This window comes from Desmodus rotundus, chromosome 12 (genome assembly GCF_022682495.2).
Source record: "Desmodus rotundus isolate HL8 chromosome 12, HLdesRot8A.1, whole genome shotgun sequence".
Lineage (NCBI taxonomy): Eukaryota > Metazoa > Chordata > Mammalia > Chiroptera > Phyllostomidae > Desmodus > Desmodus rotundus.
This window is the reverse complement of record NC_071398.1, coordinates 95,996,618-96,018,144: the sequence shown is the minus strand read 5'-3', so window position 1 is coordinate 96,018,144 and position 21,527 is coordinate 95,996,618. Positions and strand designations below refer to the sequence as shown.

Sequence of the window (21,527 nt, the reverse complement as noted above, 5' to 3'; positions counted from 1 at the left end):
TCTGTTTGTATAAAAAAACACATTTTCCTCTTTATTTTAACACTGTGTAAAAGAACATTATGCATGTGAGTGGTTTGAGAATTAAACGGTTTAATACTCAGATTCGAGTCTCTGACCTTTCTGTACATGGATATTAACATGTTTTAAATTTTTGGATTTTTTAGTAGGGTGGGAATCAAGAGATTTCAAGCCCTCCACCTTCCCCCCCGCCCCGGGATGCCTGCCGTCTCTCGGGATGATGCGCTGAGACAGCCTTCACTGTCTTGACCCCCAGGTGTTCCCTGGCAGAGAGCAGTGAAGGGCATCATTCTACCAAATGCCCAGCGGCACGTCTGTCAGTTTCTCCTTTCCTCGTCTTCATGTCAGGTGGCAACGTCCATTCATACTTGAGAGATGGGAGTAACTATTTATTTTTACCTCTATTCACAAACCAAAACAGGAAGAGGTGCAAAAAATAAGAACACATTAGTCAACACAAGGGTTGGCTACTCTGCCCATGAAGATGATAGTGTTCAGAGCAACTTCCCTTATAAGAACCAGGAAGGGCCTGTTGGCCTTGAAGGTCACCCTGTGGGGGTTCAGCGAACGGCCAGCGATCACAATGGAGGTACTAGCTGCTGCTTCACTGCCTTCCTCGTTTACCTGCCGGTCAGAGAGCAAACAAATGCTGCATTAGCCACTCTGCAGTTCTGGGACGCAGGGACGCCATGCGCAGACACAGCCATTCCTCCGAGTGCTGTCTGTTACCCAGGAGAGAGTACCCCCGGGTCAGGTCGGGTTCCCTCTGGAACCCTACTGTTCCTCTCTTCCATCCAGTGAACAGGGATGTAAGCATTTGTACTTGTCCACACCTTTGGCTGGATCCATTCAGATAACCGCGGGACCAGAAATCTGGAGGTAGACAGGGTTGTCCCATTTTTGGCCGGCACCTTCGTACATGGTATCACAGGAGGATTACTTTGCACTTGATGCTAAGGGAGATTCTGACTCAAGATCAGAGCTCTACAGTTGAGATAGTTTCACTGCTGGAGCGTCAGGATCCTGGATGTAACTACCCCAAGCAGCCACTGGGGACCTAGGGCCTATTAGACGAGGGCACTCTGGCTGGGTGAGACGGGTATTCCTCAGAGTAACAGACCGGAACGGAGTTTGCTGATAAGCAGGACCATCACCAGTCTAGAAGGACACACCTGGCCATGTGGGGACCCAGAATATCACTAAAACTCTGTCCCGGCCTCTTCATGCAAGCCCTTCGGACCCCTGAGCTTTGTGGAGCTGGTTGGTGGAGGCCTCTCCCTCCCTCTTGCTCTGCCTCCTTCCTCACCCACCCCCATCTCCCCACGCTACCTACTTCATAATCATTCTAGGACTAAATTTATAAGCAGAATGGGGCTTTTATAAGACCAGTATTCTTATATTCAAATCAGATTCTGGCTTTTAATGGCTTCCCAGGAGATTTACAATCAGTTGGGGTCCTGTGTACTGAGTTCCCGAGGATTTCAAGGAAAACAACTTTGTTCCAAGAGCCATGGAGGAACCTGGCATCGCTGGTTGGTGGGCTTGGTGGACAAAGTGGGTCCAGACCTTGCTTCTCCCTGAGAGTAGCTCAAAGCCCTCAAAGAGGTACGCATTGGCCACTTCTGTCTGGGGTCCTTCAGAGAGGACTTCTGTAGTTAAAACCCCAAGGGCTCGTCTTCCCTTGCAGCCTTTCTAAGTGTGCTTTCTCCCAGAATGCACGTGGAAGAGAGCGACAGTAGTGTCGTTTTCACTTCCAGTTCGGTGGCTCGTGTAAGATCCCTTGTTTTGCTCTGTTAAGTTACACCACTCAGCTTTTGCTCTTGTCCTTCCTACAGGTCTCCCATTGTCCTATGGGGGATATATGTCCACATGGAGGATTTTGGCACTGAGCTCGTCGCCCTTCTTTCCCCCCACCCGTACCCAGCACCTGCTTGTCTTGGGCCTAGACGATTAAAACACCTCAGAAGGAGACCCATTCAACACCCTAACTTCCCACGTCCTCCACCTCAGCCAGCCCAGTGAGCATCGCCTTCACCTCCACCTGAGCAAACCAGTCCCCTGGCTACATCTCTGAGGAGGCATGTCCTTGAACTGCTGTCCCCCTGAAACTATACTGACATTATCCTTCTCTGTCACCGTAGCCCTCTGGTTTTCCAAGCTATCTCATTTTCTCACTCCCATTGCAATTCAGCTGACTTCCTCTTGTCCCTCGATACCTGTGCTCCCCTCGCCACACGTCCCCCCCCGAGTGGGGGCTCTGCCACCACAGCTACTAGCTCCATGGTCTGCAGCCTTCCTCTCTGACCACAGCCTTCTTGCTTTGCGATTGCCTCGATCCTGTGACCTTTGCTAACCTTGGCCCACATCTCCTTACCCTCACAGCCTGGCTCCCCAAAGAATAATGTACAGAAGCAGTTTCCAATCCTGGCTGTGCACCAAAAATCCCTTGAGGAGTTTTGAAAATAGATTCTTGGGCCCCATCCTGGACTTGCCAAGAGGCCAGCACCCCCATAACTAATGCCACTGGTGGTCCCCGGTTCAGTATTTGTTTGTGAACCAGAGTGGTACAAGCTTTCTACAGCTATGATTCTAGCTGTGCACCTTAGTTGGGGCGACACCAGGGTAAGCAATAAATACTGAGCTGTTTTCTTCCCTGGAGACCCTCTCGGACTTCCCCACGCTGCTATGCCTTCATTCTCGTTAGTGTCCCTAGAAGAGGGAGTGCATTGACTTAACCACCTAATTTCTGTTACCTGCTCGTAGCCTAGAGCGCTGGTCCTCTGGAACACACTTCAGAACGCGGTCCACACTCGCCAGCTCCCCTCCCTCCCTTCCCTGCGCCCTGGTCCTGTATCACAAGGCTGTACCCCTGCTATCCTGTCCAGATGCCTCAGGGAAAAGGAGCCCGCAGTCACCTTCCAGTCTTCCTACGAGATGCTTTCCATTTTCTTTCTTTCTTTCTTTTTAGATTTTATTTATTTATTTTTAGAGAGGAAAAGGGAGGGAGAAAGAGAGGGAGAGAAACATCAGTGTGTGGTTGCCTCTCGTGTACCCCCCACTGGGGACCCTGCCGGCAACCCAGGCATGTGCCCTGACTGGGAATCAAACCAGTGACCCTTTGGGTCGCAGGGCTGCATTCACGCCACTGAGCCACACCAGCTGGGGCTCCATTTTCTTAAAACTGCTCCCTGGGTTTCCATGAGCTCACACTGTCCTGCTACTTCTCAGAATTCCTTCCTGGGGGCCTTTGCCAGCTCCTTTTCCTGTCTTGCTTTCGCCTTAGTGTTTGTGTCCCTGCTTGACCAGCCTCAGGAGAGGCAGTCAAGCCTGGGAGGGCGGGTGGAACAGTCAGACCCCCGGGCTTCAGGGCCGGGCTGTGAGGTAGCAGGACCCCCCGAGGAGGGGGCTGTGGCCTTGGGGTTTGAGAGACACCAGAAACACGGCTCTCCCACAGTTGTCTCTTGCTGCTCACGCATCTGCTACCTATCCTGTGATGACCAGTGGAGCAAGAACCCGAGTTACAAATCACATGAGATAATGATGAACAAGTAATAAAGTGGCACACGATTAAAAAAAAAATCAGAAGAGAGAGCACAAGGTGGTGTACTCACCTCAAGAAATGCCTTATGGAACGCATCTGAGACAAAGAGGTCGTCCCGGCCTTCGGCCACAATACCTAGAAGGAAGACCAGACGCAGGAGAAAGTTGACTTCAACCAGCAGCAAGGAGCTCAGTTGGGGTGAAGAGGTCCTTTGGGGCTTTTTTGAAAAGTAGGAGGCAATCCTGGCCCCTCACCTAACGATACCCTCAAAATAAATGCACGTTGACAGTAATAAAGTGTGTTGCACTACTTCAGCCCGGCCCCTGCGGGTTTGGTCTCATGCTTCAGCCCTTGGGTGGGGTAGGGGGATAGGGGACTCTTCTTAATGAAAAATTCCCTCCATCGGGAATTTTTGTCTGTCTTTCCAGTGTGGCAACATTTTAAAGAGAGGGATTGGTTTTCAGACCTAGTTTAAAGTCATCCCATTAAAGGTAAATTCAGTTACCTAATGTTGTAAACTAATGCTTGAAAAGGATATTTGAATGCACATTTTTAAAGGACGGTGCATTAGAGGAGCCAAATTGACTGAACACCATGACCGAAACATCACAACTGGGAAAGGCTTGTCTGTGTCTGTCCAAATGACCTTGAGGAAAACACACGAGTCCCGTGGAGCTACTGAACGTCCGTCCGCTCTGCAATCTGTGGAACCCAGATGTCCTCCGCTCTTCATCATATCTGTCTCTTTGCTCTGCATTCTGATGCCTTTTCAAGTTCTTCTCTCCCTGGTCTCATCTCCTCTCTCAGTGACAGACTCAAAGGGCTCTCGTGCCAGCTAGGCCCGTGGACATACAAGAGCCCACCCTCCCTTTTCCAGAAGTGGAAACTGGGTGCGCAGGAGAGCTGGGGTGGAACCCGGCTATCCCAGTCCAGGGCCCTTTTCCACCTCTGGTCAGGCCGCCTTGGGGGCAGAGAAGGGAGGAAAGGCCCTATCGACTCACCTGGGAGCCTGGACTTGTCCGGGCTGAACAGGTCCACAAGGCCCATGTCTTGCAGCTGCTCCTTCACACTGAAGCTGTCCTCGATGCGGAAGCGGGGCATGTGGACCACCAGCATCGTCTCTACCAGCTCGTCCAGCCACTCCTGCAGCACCTCCGGGGACAGTTCCTGCTCCACCTTCGCCAGGCCCTTCTCAAGCGTGGGCAAGATGAGCACCATGGTGATGTCGTCCCCTTTGAAAGGCAACTCAAGCACCTGGGTGCCCTCTGCCACACGCCGGAAGCGGAACCTGCCTTCCTGGTACATCATGGATGCTGAGCACGACTCCCCATGAGCCTTGAAGAAAGGTTCCTTCTTTGTGTTCTCAGGACTGAACTTGGACTTCCACAGGCCCTAGAAGAAAACGTCAGGTGGGAGAATCACAAAGCAAGAAGACTGTACTGACCTGGGCATATTCACGTTATTTTATTACATTAACAAGTACCTATCTTATCAGGAAAGCCAGCCAGAGGGGTCTGCGTGAAAAGATGAACAACCTGAGTGATGGACTCATGAGTGTTTTCTTTCTGTGAGCTTTCCTGTGTTCCCCAGATTCTTAGCAGTGACTGCCAATTTGCTTTCATAACAAGAAAAATAAACACTAGAACCAAGCCCTGGCTGGTGTGGCTCAGTGGATTGAGCGCAGGCTGCAAACCAAAGGGTCACCAGTTCCATTCCCAGTCAGGGCACATGCCTGGGTTGCGGGCCAGGTCCCCAGTAGGGGGCGCGTGAAAGGCAACCACACATTGATGTTTCTCTTTCTCTCTTTCTCCCTCTCTTCCCCTCTGTCTAAAAATAAAAAAATAAAATCTTTAAAAAAAAAACCAAAAAAACTAGAACCAAGAACAACATATTGGCCTCTTCACAAGTCTCTTCTTGAACTTAAATCTAATTGCCTTTTGCCTTCTGACCCCCACCAGCCTCCTTCTCCAAGGCCATCCTCCAAACTGCTGGGCTCTGCCTGGGCGAATACTGGCCACACACAGGGAGTAACCCCCGGGGGTTGTCCAGGCGCCCTGCCAGGCAGAGGGTGACTCCTATTCAAAGGGAGGAGATACCAGACACTCCTTCAAAATTTCCGAGTTGTGCCATTCCTCATCATCTTCCGGCTCTTTGATTTGGGGACCAGTCATTTGACTCCTTGAGTGACAGGTCTTCATCTGTAACATTAGGAGCTAGTGATCCCTAATACCGCATGCCAGGCTCTGCTCCAAGACTGTTACATGCATTAACTGAGTCCCCCCAGTAACCCTGTGAGGTAGGTGTATCATTATTACCATTTTATAGATGCAGAAATCGGGGCAGAGGAAGGTCTTGGTAGCTAGCCCAAGTTCACACCGTCAGAAATGGAAGAGTCTTCATTTCTACCAAGGAATCTGAATGGCCTGAGGTCTCCTTTGTAATGTTAGGAGGATCGGAAGGAGTAATAAATGGCCCAGTGTTCTGTGAACGGTCAAGGCCAATACACACTGTGGAGATGCAACCTACTTCGCTCTTGGAGAGATGGAAACCCCAAGCAATGGAGTGGTTGGCCACAGCAGTGATGGGCTAAATAAACCCCTGGGCCTGGTGCTGGGGGGTAGGGGGCAGTCTGCCTATGGAGCAAGACCCAGGATGGGCCACTGTGCCACAGTTCCAGTGGCCTTCAGCAGCTGATCCTCCAGAGTGGGTCAGTGATCTGTTTACTCCCACTTCCCTCACCCTCACCCTCCTCCCTACGTGTAACCAGCCTAGAAGGGTCTTTCAAACTCTGAGTCCCTGAGACAGGTAGGGCCCGCTGCCTGATCAGATCACAGGGCCTCTGCAAAGGTTGAGGTTAATACCTTGAAGTAAATGGTGTTGACCAGCACCAGAACAGTGAACTCGTCAATAGCATCAGGGGGAATGACATCCGTGATACGCCCTTCGGTCTTATTGGATATCCACTGGTTGATGGTCGCTCTGGACATCTCTGCGTTTTCCTAAGGAGAACCGGAAACAAACCTGCCCACCTGTGCTAGTCAGCCATCTTCCCCATTTCCCTGCGCAGCATTTCATTTTACCCAGCATCCCTCTGCCCTTCCCACCACTTGGCTACGCCATCACCCTCACCCAGACTGGGGAAACCTCACGTGTCTAGTACAGCGCCAGGGATTCACAAGAGGTCAGGGTTCCCCCATGTTCTGTGGGGAGCTAATGAGTGATGAGGGAGGGGGGAAGGGGACAGGAGGGATGTTCGTGTGGTCAAAAAAGCCTGAGAAACGGTGCTTGAATTAAACTCGGTGAGACTCCTCAGAGAATAGCTTCAGGGGCTTTGTGAATCTCCAAGAGGAGAATATAACACACACCATATGCCAATTTTACTTAACCTGGTAACTTTAAAACACTGACTTAAATAAGGCGTCTTGCAGGACTGGCCTGTCCCGAATAGCTTTTGGTATACATGTGAACTTGGTCGGTGGGATGGAGAATTTATTATTTGTGCCACTTTGTCAGGGCATCGCTACTATCCACAGATACCACTGACGTCTCAGGTTTCAAGCAGGAGTAAGTACTCCAGGGGTCTGACTTAGAGCCCCGCTCCGTCTGCCTTTAACTGGCATAGCAGTGTGGATGTGGCTTCTGCTTCTCTATCTCCTTGGTGTCTGAGTGGAAAAGAAGAACTGGGAGGTCAGGGTTTACGTGTGTGACTCACCTTGAAGTCCAGGGGCTGGAGCTTGGCTCCATATACCAACTCGCTGATGTCCTGGTAGGTCTCATTGAAAGTAAGGGACTTGTCTCCAAAAAGGCGGTTGGCTGACACCAACTGGGAGGATTTGTTGGCTTTTCGATAGAGCCGGCAGTTGAGTTTGGCAAAGAAAAAGTGGATCTGATCAGATGTCTTCTCGGAGATGGTATCAAACTTAAAAACCTGTAGAAGCCACAAGAAAAGGGTGGTAGGTCCGGTGGGGCAGCCTGGCAGCAGCGGGCTAGGAGGACAGTGACTCCACCCTTGACCAAGGGCCACCTCAGCTGCAAGCTCCTTGGAGCACGTGGATGAAAGAAGAATGAAGGGTAGGAAGGATAAGAGGAAAAATAAACAGAGAGACTGGAACAGCGGAGAGCACCCAACGCCTCTAACAGGCTCCAGACCAAGACCCCACGGAGAGCTGGGTGGGAGGCTGCGGACTGTACCTCCATCAGCTGCTTGAGGGTGTTGTTGCAGGCCCCCAGCTTGGTCATAGCGAAGGCTGTGGAGATACTCAGGGGCGACAGGAAAATGTTTTCACTGTCTTTCTTGGAGTCTGCCAGGTGCTGGTAGAAGACTGTGGCAAAGCGGGAATTGGCCTTGGACAGTTCCCAGACCCGCCGGTTGGTGGCCTCGGGGATCTTCTGGTCTGAGCCCGCCTCCTCGGGGGCCTTCTTCTCTGGGGACCGGTGAATGCACATGGGGTTCACAGGGATGTCCCGAGGCTTGGCTGTGCAGATGTCCTCTACAGGGCTCCAACGACAGGTCACACAGCCCCAGAGGCCAACGAGCAGCAAGGATAGGAGACATAGCCTCCTACAGGGGGACAGAAAGCTGAGTTAAGCTAGGCGGGGAGACCCCACCCCGTACTGCCCATCACTGATCTGCCACATGAGGCGTAGACAGGATGCCAGCCCACTCATGCGACCTTGGACTTTGTAAAGCACAAGGGCTCAGGACAAGTCCAGTCCTGGAGTCCTTGCAAGTGGATAGTTCATGTTGAAACTGGAATCAACTATTGAAGCAACCACTGGTGCCCAGGGCCCCACTCGGAGAGGAAGAAAGAGCACGGAGCTTCCGGTTGGTGAGATGGGGCAGGCACGCATGAAACACGGGCAGGGAACTCGGAAGCCCACTGAAGGGCGAGGGTGGCGGCAGGGGCCGTGTGTAGAGCTGTTTAGGGAAGACCTCGGAAACGGACGGAATTTCACCTGGGCGGTAAAGGCCTGGAAGGATTTCCACCAATACAGCAGAGAGATGTCAGTAACACAGGAGGGGAAGAAGGAACCGGTGCCCGGGGGCACTAGCTGTGTGCTGACCTCCCACGTGGGCAGCTCCAGCTCTGCACAGTGCCCCAGCCGAGTGTCTGCCAGACAACCCCCTCTGAATGTCCTGCACTTTCCTTACTGATCCCCCACCCCACACCACTTCTCATTCCGTGTCCTCCAGCTCAGCAGATGGGACCCTTGGCACCCTGTGGTCCGGTCCAGAGACCTGGGAGTCAGCTTGATTCCTCCCTCTCCCCCTCCGCATTTAGTCAGACTGATATTCGATTAATTCTCTCACTTGGTCCTCACTACCTTCATTCGGGCCATGTCCTTTCCTGTTGTGGGAAATCTCAATAGCTTTCAACATGGGTTCACTCACTAAAGGTAGATGAAACTAATCTCACTTAAAAAAGAGATCATGAGATTGGCAAATTAGAATGGGGACACTGACTGAACAAACCAAGAGAGACACTTTCCCCTGGAGTGTTGTGGCTATGCCGGGGTGGGCCAGGGCTTCCTCTGGTTGGTTTGGGTCCCTGGGTCTGGAAAAGGGAGCATGTATGTGGGCACCAAGACTTCTCGACCTTCCCCTGGCAGGAGAAGACAGGCACACAGGGCGGAAAGGATTAGCTGAGGAGTCCGCTGGGCCAGTGTGGGGCTGGCCAGCGGCTGGGGGCACCCCTTTCTCGTGGTGGGACCTGAGGCCAGCGCCACAGCTGTGTAAAGAACAGAGAGAGACCCAGGATAGGAGGGCCGTGGAGGTGTTGAGGAAGAGAGGCAAGGGCAGGGGGAAGATGCAGAATCTTGCCACTTATCTCCCCATCTGGCTGCCTCTGTTTCCCACTCTGTCCCTCAGCCACACCTGGAAATACGACTGGGGGCTGGGCAGCCCTGGAAGCTGGGTTAGACACGAACGAAAACCAAGGTGTCCTAGCCACAGCCTCCTGTCCAGCTTCCTACAGATGGAGGAGGGAATGTGTGTGGTGTTGAGGATGGAAAACAGAGAACAGGGCTGCTATCCTTTGGTCAAAGGTCACCGAGACCTTGGAGGGAGGCAGCCACGCGGGAGGAGCGAAGGGGAGTTAGGAGGTCCTCACAGATTAAATTTGCATCACTTCAGAGGCATGGCCAGTCCGGGCTGCCCCTCTAAGGGTCTCCTGGACCGCTGTGAGGACCCTGGGGCGTGGCTTAGGGAAAGGTCTTCGATGGTAACCCCCAGGGAGAGGGACGGGCTCCTCACAGGTGTGGAGGTCATCCTCGTGGCTTCTGCAGAGGCCAGGGAGGGCATGCGAAGGTCAAGCCCACCCCTCTTACCTTTTTCCAGCAGCTTCAGATCCTATCCCATTGGAAAACATGGTCGCTAATGCTCCCCAGGGCTCGGCAGGTAGAGATCGTGTGATCTGAGGCAAACCCTCTGAAAACTGGCTCTTTCCTCTAAATCTGAGGTTCCAGAGGCTGGGGTGGGGGTGGGGCTGACGAGGACGGGAGGACAGAGGTCAAAAGCTGATGACCAGCAGCCAGGGTTAAGCAAAGCATGGGGCCCAGCGTTGTTTAATTAGTGGAAAAGTTTTAAAGTTCAGGGGGGTCCAGGGAAAGCAAAGCCAACCTTTCTCCTCCATCCTCCCTCACTCTCTTCTTCATCTTAACCAAACAGGCACAAGTACATTCGCACATTCAAACCTGGTCAGAAAATGCCTGGCTACGGGCAACTTTGCAGGACCGTTCTTCCCGGAGAACCAAACCGGGAGGTAGAAAACAGATGACTATAACTAGTGAAGTGGAATGTCCAGAAATGAAGCCTTCCACCTGCAGAGCTTCTGCTTGCTCAGTGCAACGCCCTCTCTCACAGCTTTCTTTAGGGAAAGGGAGAGAAAGGGAGAGTCCACTGCATCCAAACAGAGTGGGGAGAAGAAGAATGTTCTGGAACGAGGTACTACCTTCAGTCTTCTAAACTGACACATCATGGTCACACATGCGGCCCACAGATGGAGCCTTCCCCACTCGGCCCTGAAGGGACCAGGGCAGGGGCCTCAGGGGCACGCCAAGGATGCTTCTGAGGTGGCCGAGCCGGTTGGGAGGTGCCACACACAATTCTTCTGGGGCTCAGGGGACAGAGCGTGGGGCAGGTAAAAACACAACTGCTGAAGTACTTTAAAGGCAAACAAACAAAATTATGGTAGGCCTGTATTGTTAATTTTGCCCAGTTTAGTTATTGGGGAGACCACATAAATTTGAACCAGTGGAGATAAAGAGCCTGTTTATATTTTTCTCTTCCCGAACGGCCTGGAACAGCATTGCCAGGGCTGCTGCCACAGCCTTCACTCTCAGATGGGGTGAGCAGGTGCCCTCTGTGTGGCTAGAGACTCCTTGCCATTGGCCCAGCCACAAGAATTCTAGAGAGTTCTCTAACCATTAGGCAGGAAACCTCTTTTGGGACTGAAGCCGTACCTAAGCTCTGGGCTGCTTTAGACCCTGGACACCTCGAGGACTCCCTCCTGTGTGCAGTGGGAACAGTTACTCGGTACCGTCCCAAAAGGCCCAGAATGCCCAGCGGCTCCTTGTCACTGCAGGTGAAAGTCAAGTGCAAAGTCTCCCGTTCAGCCTCTTACGTCCAACACACACAAGAGAGCTACCCGCGCCAGCGGCTCTGCCCTCGGGGCCGGGGACTCCGGTCCGGGAGGACAAGCAGCCCTCACACAGACTCGGTGCATACAAAACAGTTATGTGCCATGTCGGTCGGGTATGAATAAAGGCCACGGAGAAAAATACAACAGGGCCAGGGGACAGAAGGTGAGGGGGGCAGGTGGGGAGGTTGCCATTTAAGAGAGGGTGGTGGCCACGGTCTCCCTGGTGGGACCGCAAAGCTGCACAGCCCTTTGAGCTGAAGCCCTCTCCAGGAAGCGTATCCAACAGAGCTCTCTGCGTGGGTCCAAGTGGGGTTACCAATTGCAACCTGTCTTGTAACAGCAAAGATGACGCTGGTTGGATAAGCCAAAGTGCATCCCACACTGGGAAACTGTGTCACCTGTCACACGGATGGGGATCTCCAGGATAGCGGAGTGGGAAAAACAAGCTGCCCGGCAGCGTGTATAGGGTGTTACTTCTTGTACTGCATGGTGGGGAGTGGTAAGGGTCACGGGCAGGCAGATGGGGTGGGGTAAGACGCTGCTATGAACCCTATTTCCTTTTCTGGTTTTGAACCTGGCGATGCTCACCTGTTCCACAAGGTCTTGACTTTGAGCAAGAAGGGTATTGTGCATTCTACAGCTTGGGGGGAGAGGGAGGAGTTGCGGGCAGCACCGAAGAGGAACTAGAAGCCCCTGAGCCCCCCGCTGGGGACCAAGGAGGAAAGGAGATGGAGAGAAGCCCGGGTCAGCGTCTGCAGGTGGAGCACAGGCGTGGAGGAGTGCCCAGCCTGGCCAAAAGCTTCTAATAGCTGTAAAATGTCCCATCGTCTGGAATCTAACTGTGACTTTACATTCGCTTAGGTCAAATTCTTTAAATCTCTGAATATGTCATAATAATAGGCACCATTTTAAACACCTGCTATTCACATGTACATTTATGTACAAAAGATCCCAGTTATCACAGAATTCTGTACCATATAAAAAATTCCGTTGCATTATCATTGAAGAAAGTATTTTTCAATAATAAATGTAATATAACAAAGCCCTTTTTGTTATATTTTGAAATCTTGGTTGGTAAGATCAAAAAGCGAATAGGACTGAACTCTAAAGAAAAATCACAGCGTGTTAACAAATGGACTGAAAATATTCAAGTCCAAGGCCTGCAGGCATTCCAAATTGATGTGTAAGCCTAGATAAGTCAGGAGAAGGTCAGCCTCATCGAAAGGATTGTACTGTCTGGAATTGCTAACACCCCAAGTTTGGGAAAATCACAGGACGCCTGGAGCGACGCCCTGGCCTCTCTGCCACGTTATCACTCGCTGTCTGATCTCGGATGCACGGCTCAGCCTCCCTCGGGGGCAGAGGTTTTAAATCTTAGATGCACCCAGAGTACTGAGCTCTCAGGGACTGTTAAGAATTAAAGATCGTCCATTGGTCTATTGTTAGAGTTAATACAGTTGCACTTCCTCCTGGGAACACAGCTAAATCTATTTCCAGCTTCCCGTAGCCCTGCTGTGAGGTTGGGCGATAGACGAGACATCGCTTCGAAGGACGTGTGCGGCTCCTGAACTGTCCCCCCTTCCCCCACCGTCCTCCGAGCTCTGTCTCCCATACTCAGGCCAGACTTCAGGACCTCAAAGAATCTGAAGTATTTCTGCACCATCCAGCCTGGCTGCTGGGTCCCTGTCCTCCCGGAAGACCCTCATTAGACAATGAAGTGCCCATGAATCTGACCGTGGCTCTGGCCATATGGAAGTGAGCTGACGCTGTCAGATACCACCGAAAAGCTGCCGTGGTGATGTCCTTTCCCCATTGGTCACTGCCAGCGTCTGATTGGCACCTGACGGTAAAGGGTAACCTACTGACAGCCCAAGTGCCATTTGATCTGGTTTGATGAATTAACATTTAAGGGACACTTTTGTGGCACGGACTGGTGTAGACACTGGGAGCAGAATGGTGAATCCAACACAGCCCCAGCCCTCGTACAGCAAATACTCTAGTGAGTGAAACCGATGATAAGCAAGCTAATTTACATACACATACACACACACACACACACACACTCGTATGTTCTTTTAAAAACCCACTCCCTTGCACGTCAGGATCCATGCTAGGTGCTTTGCAGGCATTAACTTATATAGTTAGCTTATAGTCAGGAAAACACTGTTATGCCCAGTTCTCTGGGGTTAAGAACTTGCCCCAGTCACAGAGCGGAGATTCAAACCCTTGTCTGCCTGTCTCACTGTGGGGACAGCGTCCAGGCAGACACTCACAGTCCTCTTGTTTCCTTGGGGCCAGACTTAGGACACGTCACCCTCAGGCTCCTCCCTGCACGGTCTCTACCACATTTGTCCACCCTTCCCTCCAAATCCAGGCCCAGCAATGACCCCAGGGACCGCCACCTTTTTCTTCGGTCGCCCACGTTCTGCCAGAAAACCTCTGTCTCTGACGCACGTTCCGCAGGCGGTTTTCAGTTGGTCCTTCGGGGTCCCTCCTGCCTGGTCGCACTCTCTGCACACGGCTCCCCTTGCTTCTGCCTCTCTAGATTTTGATGACCTGAGTCCCTCCCTCCCCTCTCGGTTCTTCTTAGTTTGCTTTGATGAGGAAAAGAAAAAAGAGCATGTGTGCAGAGGGCAAACCAACCTGGGTCTGTCTGTCTGTCTGTCTCCACACACACACACAATGTCATCAGTAACCTGTAACGTGTTTTAATAATTGTGCATGTTTATACATGTAAAAGCATGTTCAAATCGAATTCTCCATGGCAACTTCTAGCCGTTTCTGGAAGGGGAGCAGCCCAAGGGACTTCTCTTGGGTAGATGCTGGTTACGGCAGAGGATCCTCCACTTTGGGGCGGCAGAGCTTTTCTCTCTTCTGAGTGGAGAAAAGGTTGGAAGGAGCTCATAGGAACTCTCTGTGCTTCGCTGGGCTCGGGGGTGGGGGGTCCCTTTGGGGAGCCAGGGAGAGGGAAGAATGTAGCATTCAATCACCCTCCCTTTTTAAAAATACTTCCTCCAAGGTGAGTAACAAAATTAAGAGTCCCTCGGCCTCTGGTCTTGCCTCTGGCCTCAGCAGTAGCTGCTACCAGCAGGTAATTCATTCGGTCCCTGCCTCCACCTCACATCTGGGCTGTTCTTCTCTTTGGATTCAAGAGCAAGACCTTGGCGGGAACAAACAGCAGAGTGAGGTTCCTGCTGTGGTTACTGAGTAACTCGAATCTGAACTCTTCCATGGACACTTGGCAAAACACGTGGCACCAGAGCAGGAGTCGTCTCCCACTCGCCCACGCTTCCAGTAGACCAGGTGGTGATGGCATTGTAATTAAGGCGGAATCAAGTTCATCAAACTGAATCCTGCATTATCGTTTGGCACCTTGCCGGTGAGACTCTCCGAGCAGCTCCCTGGCGTTTGTCCAAACTCTCACAACCGTTAGGAAGTTCAGTGTGGGTTTCAGGGAAACCAAATGAAAACAAATATTTATTGAGCATGCCCAGTGCCAATGCCATTGGGCCTCGAATGTCCTGGGTACTCAATAAATATTTGTGTTTCAAGAAACCCAGGATCAGAGTAGTTTTGCTGATTTATTAACAGGAACATACTTCAAATTCCTCCCGAGTGGAAAGTTACCAAGTAAAATAAAAATGCCCCCTGATTCCAAGGAACTGGCGCATCGTGTGAGCAGAAACAGCGGGCGAGGGTGTTTGGAGAGGCCGAGCACGAGGCGGTTGTGTGGAGCCAAAGCTCATGGCTTCTACCCTCGTGCAGGGGTTGTAGGTGGTGACAGAGACAGAGAGAGAGAAGGGCAGGGGCAGAGGACAGGGCGGGGTGGTGGGAGAAAGCCCCCTGGAGGGATGGGGGTGGGTTGGACCGCTGGCCCAGAAGCGGCAGGAAGAAACTCACAGTAAAGCTAGGAAAGGCCGAGGGTGTGTGTTTTGATAAGCACAGGTCAGCTAGGAGACTGACTGGTCCCTGCTCCCCACCTCTGCTCAGGTCGCCCTGACCCCATCCATTGGTGCGGCAGAAATGAGGGTCTAGGAGTGGAAGTGGGTTGGCAGCTTCCACGCCATCAGGCCTTATCACGGGTCTTGGGCCCTCCCCAAACGGCCAGCACGAGCACCAGCAGGTGCCTGGGTCACAGGGCGCTTAAACTTCGAACAGAAACCGGCTTTAGGAACCACCCCTTGGGAAGCTACGGAAGTTCAGCTCCCCGGGGAGTGGTGCCCGGGGCAAAGGCCTCGAGCTGCTCCCAGTTAGAGACCTGGGCAGGGCTGATCCTCAAGGCAGCCAGTCCGCCCTGGGTCCGGGAGTTACCAGGTGCCCTAGTGCACACTCAGGAAGACAAAAGGCCCTGCCAGGCTGAGGAAGCCCAGAGAGCACCACTCCCCTCCCAGTAACCTGCACTGTTTTTTGGACATGGGAGGACAAGAGAGCAACAATAACCTGTGGGTTCTCCCTGAAACTGCGGCGGTAACTTTTCCCCGTGAACCTGACGACTCCAGAGCAGACCCAGTGCTTGGTCAAGGGAACTCTGGGAAGGCAGCCGATGCTGGTGGCACTGTTTGGCCCTTTGGTAACACCACACGCCTGTGCTAGCTGCTCTCCGGACACCTCAGTTAAACATTGTCTCAGGAATCCCTCCCTGCTTCTGGAACAGACCCAAGTCCCTCTCCAGAACCCGAGAATCACATCACGCTCGTGCTTGAAATCTCACTTGGTTGTTAAGGGCTAAAATCCACATGACTCAGTGCACGCAAAGCCTTTCAAGACCTGGCCTCAATCTGACGTGTCCAGCTCCTAGTTCCAGCACAAGGCCACGCTCTCCCAGGACGCTGTGTGCACTCCCAGGCTGGAGGCTCTGCTCCCCACCGGGGTCATCTTACCAACCCTCCCGGACCTTCCGAGACCCACCCTCTTCAGATGTGAAAACCTTCCTGACACTGACCTGAGGTGACAGCAGCAGCGAGCGTGTCCTGCAAAAATGTCTCTGTACCCAGCTGTTGACGACCGAAATTAGATGAAGTAGTTCAGGCTCAAAGCACTTTTCCTGCAAACCCCACTAATCCGGCAGATTTGTCTGAAGCGTCTGCTCCCATCTCTCAGGAGAAATATCTCTATCCTAAGTTGTATCTGGAACTCTCTCAACACATGTACCTGGGTTCAGATGAAGGAGAAATTCGTGCAGATATGGCCATGGTCCCTAGGGCTCCAGCGCTGGGGCAGCTGGCAGCAAGACCCTCCAGTTCAAGCTGTACGCGGCGGCTCCTATAACTGGCAGGGATGCTGGAATCAGCAGAGCAAACAGTAAGCAAGGGCTTCGTGAAGTTATTTTGTGTAAGGATCAGGATGGACAAACTGGGCTCAGGCTTGAACCAGTAGGTAATGGCATGTTTGTTCAGCTAGTCCAGGCAGATTCTCAGCCTCATTGGTTGGTCTGAGGTTCGGGGGCCAAGTACCCAAGTTCAGCGGGGAAAACGGTGCAGGCTGGAGTCTGATACAGCACACAAGGTGCTCGGACCGGCTTTCGGAGGGAAGAGACTACGGTGACTATTCGTGACAGGCCCTTTAAAGGCACAATTACTATGGTGTAGGGATGGTACTGGACCTGTTGGTTTTATCTTTAAAAATGGAAAAATAACATCCATAGTAAAAAGACAGTTCTGCAGCCAGAATCAGTCTTCTCAGAGAACATAGCATCTGTGAGATTAACAGACAGAATGCCATTGCACTGAAAGACTCAAATTGCAGACATATTCCCCCGGCTGGTGCAGCTCAGTGGATTGAGTGCCGGCCTGCAAACCAAAGGGTCATCGGTTCGATTCCCAGTCAGGGCACATGCCTGGGTTGTGGGCCAGGTCCCCAGTAGGGGGTGCGTGAGAGGCAACCACACATTGATACTTCTCTCTCTCTCTCTTTCTCCCTCCCTTCCCCTCTCTCTAAAAATACACAAATAAAATCATTTAAAAAATCGCAGACATACTGTCCACATCTGGGACTGTGGCTACTCCTATAATCATACCTGCTTTTACCTTTGAACGTATTATGAAATGGACGGCCCCAAGTGCTATGAAAAGCCTGATGGACCACTCCATCCCTGAGGTTTGAAAGTCACGACACCCCGGAAACTTGGCTGCACTTCTCCAGTTTACTTCTTCGGCAACCTAACTTTAAATCACGCACACGAAGCTTCCCGGAGCCAGGGAGTAGATGCTGCGTGAAGACCCTTCTATCGGACGCTATGGCTGCAAATCCTGTTTGACCTGACAGCTTGTACAGACAGTTGTAGCCTTATCCCGGCTCCACATCTATGGGAAGCGTTGAAAAGATTGACCGACTTTCACAGAATAGCATCTCTCCTAGAAACCGGAGGCTTTTACAAGCCATTGTGATTTAGAATGACAGATGCAGGTGGAGCTTCGTGTTAGAACCAGTCGTCTTTATTCTCGAAATCAAGTAGTGCTGTTCGTATGACTTCAGTTCTATGGCGTACAGTATGGTTGCCTTTTTACTGTTACCGCAGTACATTTAGAATAAGTGCTTCTGATAGCTCTTTTGGTTCTGTGTGTAGCGTGTGTGCCTCTGTCAAGGGAACACACCAACTGAGTAACACTGGTTTCCGTCCGCATAAGCATATACAATGTGCGTAGTTTGCAAGAGATTGCATTAATTGTCATTAAATTTTAACTGCCTCCACTTAATACGCTTGAACTGTTGCCTTAACTATGCTAAGCATCTAGAATAAAAGCCAAAGCAAAATTATCGCTGCCTTTCTAAAACCCAAAATGCAGTTGTGTACTAAACCGAAATGCACATCAGCCCGGAACAATCTAACAGTACACACTGGGCCATAGCACAGGAAGCTTGGTTGCCTTTCAGATTTTCTAGTCATTGCGTAATGGGAGCTGCTTCTTTCTAAAGTTATTGGTGGCATGTTGGGAAATGAGTCACTACATATTTTATGTAAAAATTCTTGTATTAAGCAGGACAAACTTTTGACTTCCTTTTGTCATTTGTAGATTAAATGGGATAATATTTTCCTCTTAACATTATGCAATCTAGCTACTTTGGGATGGTCTAACAAGATTGTCCTGATAATTTTCTATTTCCTGACTCCTCCCTGTAATCGAAATGGCATCGACACTTTATCCCGATTATTTTCTTTTTTGGTTTATGCCTATTCCAATTAAATATGTATACATAAAGTTGCTAAAACAAACAAAAAACCTTCTAGAACCCCCTTGCTCTCCAGTCCTCCACATCTTCCCTTAAGCAGTCTCCAGGTAACTCTGTCATATGTCTCATTCATCTCACACAAATTTAAGCCTGACCCGCAGAAACCGGGTCTTTCTGCTGAAACCGCCTATCACACAGAACCTGACCGTTCCAGCAGGTGGTCTTCAGACAGGTAGTGCTGCCCTGCTCCTGACCTGCTAGACAGTGGCCGCATCTTCATAAAGGCCCCAGGGGAACGGTGTGCTCATTAATCTCAAGAAGCAGAGAGAGGGAAGTGATCCAAAAAATGCAAACAGGGAGGCACCAATCTGATCCCTTCATCCCCGTATAGCCCTTCCCAGGATTCCCTTTACTTCTGGAGTAAAATCCCGACACCTGAGCATGGTCCACAGGCCTCACTGACCCACTTGTCTCAGCTCAAGCCATTGTCCCCACGCCTGTCCCCCAGCCTCAGTGACTTCGCAGTCTCCGTAACACAGCTTCTTTCTTCATTCCCAGAGCCCATACATCCCGTTTTCTCTGACTAGGGGCCTGTCTCATGTCCTCCATTCTGCAAGTCTTACCTTTAAGCCACTTCTCCAGGAAAGCCTTTGCTGCCCAGCCAGGCAAAGTGAAGTCTCCTTTGCACACACGGCCCCACAGCTCCTCGCTCTCCTATTCGGAGAACTGTGGTCGAAGCATTCATTGCTGATCCTGTCCAGTGCGGTTAGATGATCATTACCTGTTTTTAAACTGTATACACGTCCAGTTCAGGAATGGGAGTCCCAGCTCCTGCACAGGAAAGATAATTCTCTTTGCCCTCCACAGGGCTGCATGTACATAGAGTATTCAATAAACTACTTTAGTAAATACTGCGGTGGGTGCTCAGTGAGTGGTTAAAAGTGTCTTTACGTGTTCCAAGGAGCCACCGTGTTGGACAGCAGAGGGGTTTACTAGTGGATCGTTGCAGACTAGCTGGTTACTGGGATTGAAGTGCTAACCTGCACACACCAAACTCACATTAACCGATGTGAGCCGCAGTCTCAGGGCCCCCAAAGTCCCCTGCTGCTGTGAGCAGGGGAGGCCACGGTGAGTGAAGACGCAGGTCTGCTCGTGGAATTCCCGCTGTGGACTGTGTAACACTGAAGGACATTGCAATACTTACCACCTTTTGTTCATCTGAGCCTTTTTTACTCTGGCCCCTTCCCTGGAGGTCAGATAGGGTACCTATGGGCACCTCATTGCTAATTGCTGGTAGGACTAAGTAACCCTCACTGGTAATATGTAATTATTTTTTAAAAAAGATATTTAGCAACTTTAGCCCAGAGCAGTGTGCCTGGGCATCATCCCTCAAAGGGTCACCTGTTTGATTCCTGGTCAGGGCACATGCCTGGGTTGCAGGTTTGGTCCTCAGTCAGGGCGTGTGCAAGAGGCAACCTATTGACGTTTCTCTCCCTCCCTTTCTCTCTCTTTCCCCCTCTCTCTAAAATAAATGAAATCTTAAAAAAAAGATATTTAGTAATTTTAAATTAAACTCCAGCCATGGTTAAGCATCTTTTAAAAAAAGATGGACTTTTTTTTATGTTGCTATTATCACATTGAACAAAAATATCACTCCCTGATTATATCTAACACCCAATACTTAATCAAACTTCCCCAATTATATAAGAAATGGCTTTGCACATTTGATTTGTTGGAATCAGAATCCAAACAAAGTCTACACATTGCATTTGATTTCAGCATCTCTTAAGTTTCTTTGAATCTAGAGTAGTGCTCCCCACCCCCACTTTTATGTCCTCTTTCTTATGTAGGAGAAAATAAACCTACATTTATCCCCCAACTGCAGGGAATGACGAATGGGGATTTCAGGACAACTAGGAGTCAGTAAGAATGGACCGATAAATACTCTATCAGGCAGGCACCCTGAGCAGGTCCGTGTTGCTTCACCATAAGAGGGTCTGATTTTAAGAGAAGCCATGGGAGCCAGGACTTCGGGTGTTAGTCCCCAAGCCTGATGGACACTGACCCCACGGTCTCGGAACCAATACCTCACTCCTCCTGTGCAGTCGGTGGGGCAGAAACGCAGGCATTCGGGCAGCAGCATATTTTAAGGTTGGACTAACTCCTATGATGTCTCTGAAAAACTGGCTACAAGGACGTGTTTGCTTACACACATGATCTACTTCTCTATTTTTCACCTAAAAAGAAAAAGAGGTGTAAGAAATTAACCCCACGATTAGAATAAGATGACACAGACTCATTTACAAAAACACACTACACAGTTTCTCCTCATTAATTTATCATTTAATATAAATGCTGACAGAAAGCAGATAAAGACCTTGTAGACACTTTCACATATTTACAAACCAAAAGGTGAATCACCTCCTTCTACATGTTAAAATAATCCTTTTATCTGCAACTCATGGGAACCCCAAACACTAACGAGGAGCAACATGAGGCTGAGTCAGTTTTCGAAGGAAATAAAGGAAAAAGCGAAATGTGGCATCTTTGATATAAACAACATGCACACGAATACTACGAAATTGAAGATGGCTCTAATCCTCTCAAAAACCTGCACCAAGGGGAATGCGAACTACTCAGATGCAGTTCTGCTGCCCTAAACATCTTCCTACCACTACCTCTGTTTTTCCACCTCACGTGATTACAAAGCTGTTTAATAAACTAGAACTATAAACAGATTTTAAAAAGAGAGGAAAATGGCTCATTTCGAATGGGGTTCTCTTCCCTATTGCAAAAGAACTTCCAGGAAAGAAAGTCTTCAGGTAAGATTTCAGCTTGCCAAATGCTAAGGAACTACGCACGGCTCGTGAAATTCCAACCTATTGTCCGTCTTCACTTTTAAGTTGAAAACATTGGAAAAAGTAAAATTTCACAAGCCCCGTGATTTAAAAATCACCTGTCACTTTAAGGCCCAATTTTTTTTTTTCTGAATTGGTGATGGAGGCAGACAGCGAGCAGGGAGCTGAGGCAAGGATAAAAATAGGAGTGCAAGAAAACTTTAAAAAGCGTTGAGCCTAGCACTGATTTTTTAACAACAGGAGGTTTAAATTTCACTATGCAAAACTGTGATTTCATGAAATCATTTATACTCTGACTCA

The 21,527-nt window shown here is 50.4% G+C and overlaps 1 protein-coding gene and 1 pseudogene across 1 annotated transcript; one reads left to right on the top strand and one right to left on the bottom strand.

Moving 5' to 3' along the window:
• Positions 1–73: 73 nt before the first annotated feature.
• Positions 74–10,043, bottom strand: SERPINC1 (serpin family C member 1). Its single transcript, XM_024551798.3, has 7 exons — positions 9,887–10,043; positions 7,751–8,120; positions 7,272–7,487; positions 6,421–6,558; positions 4,561–4,951; positions 3,630–3,694; positions 74–642 (listed from the first exon to the last, which is right to left on the bottom strand). Exons 1-7 carry the CDS (start codon positions 9,925–9,927, stop codon positions 466–468), a joined length of 1,398 nt encoding a protein of 465 aa, XP_024407566.1. The 5' UTR covers positions 9,928–10,043; the 3' UTR covers positions 74–465.
• A 6,134-nt stretch (positions 10,044–16,177) lies between these two features.
• Positions 16,178–17,425, top strand: LOC112296994 (syntenin-1-like; annotated as a pseudogene).
• The last annotated feature ends 4,102 nt before the right edge of the window (positions 17,426–21,527 follow it).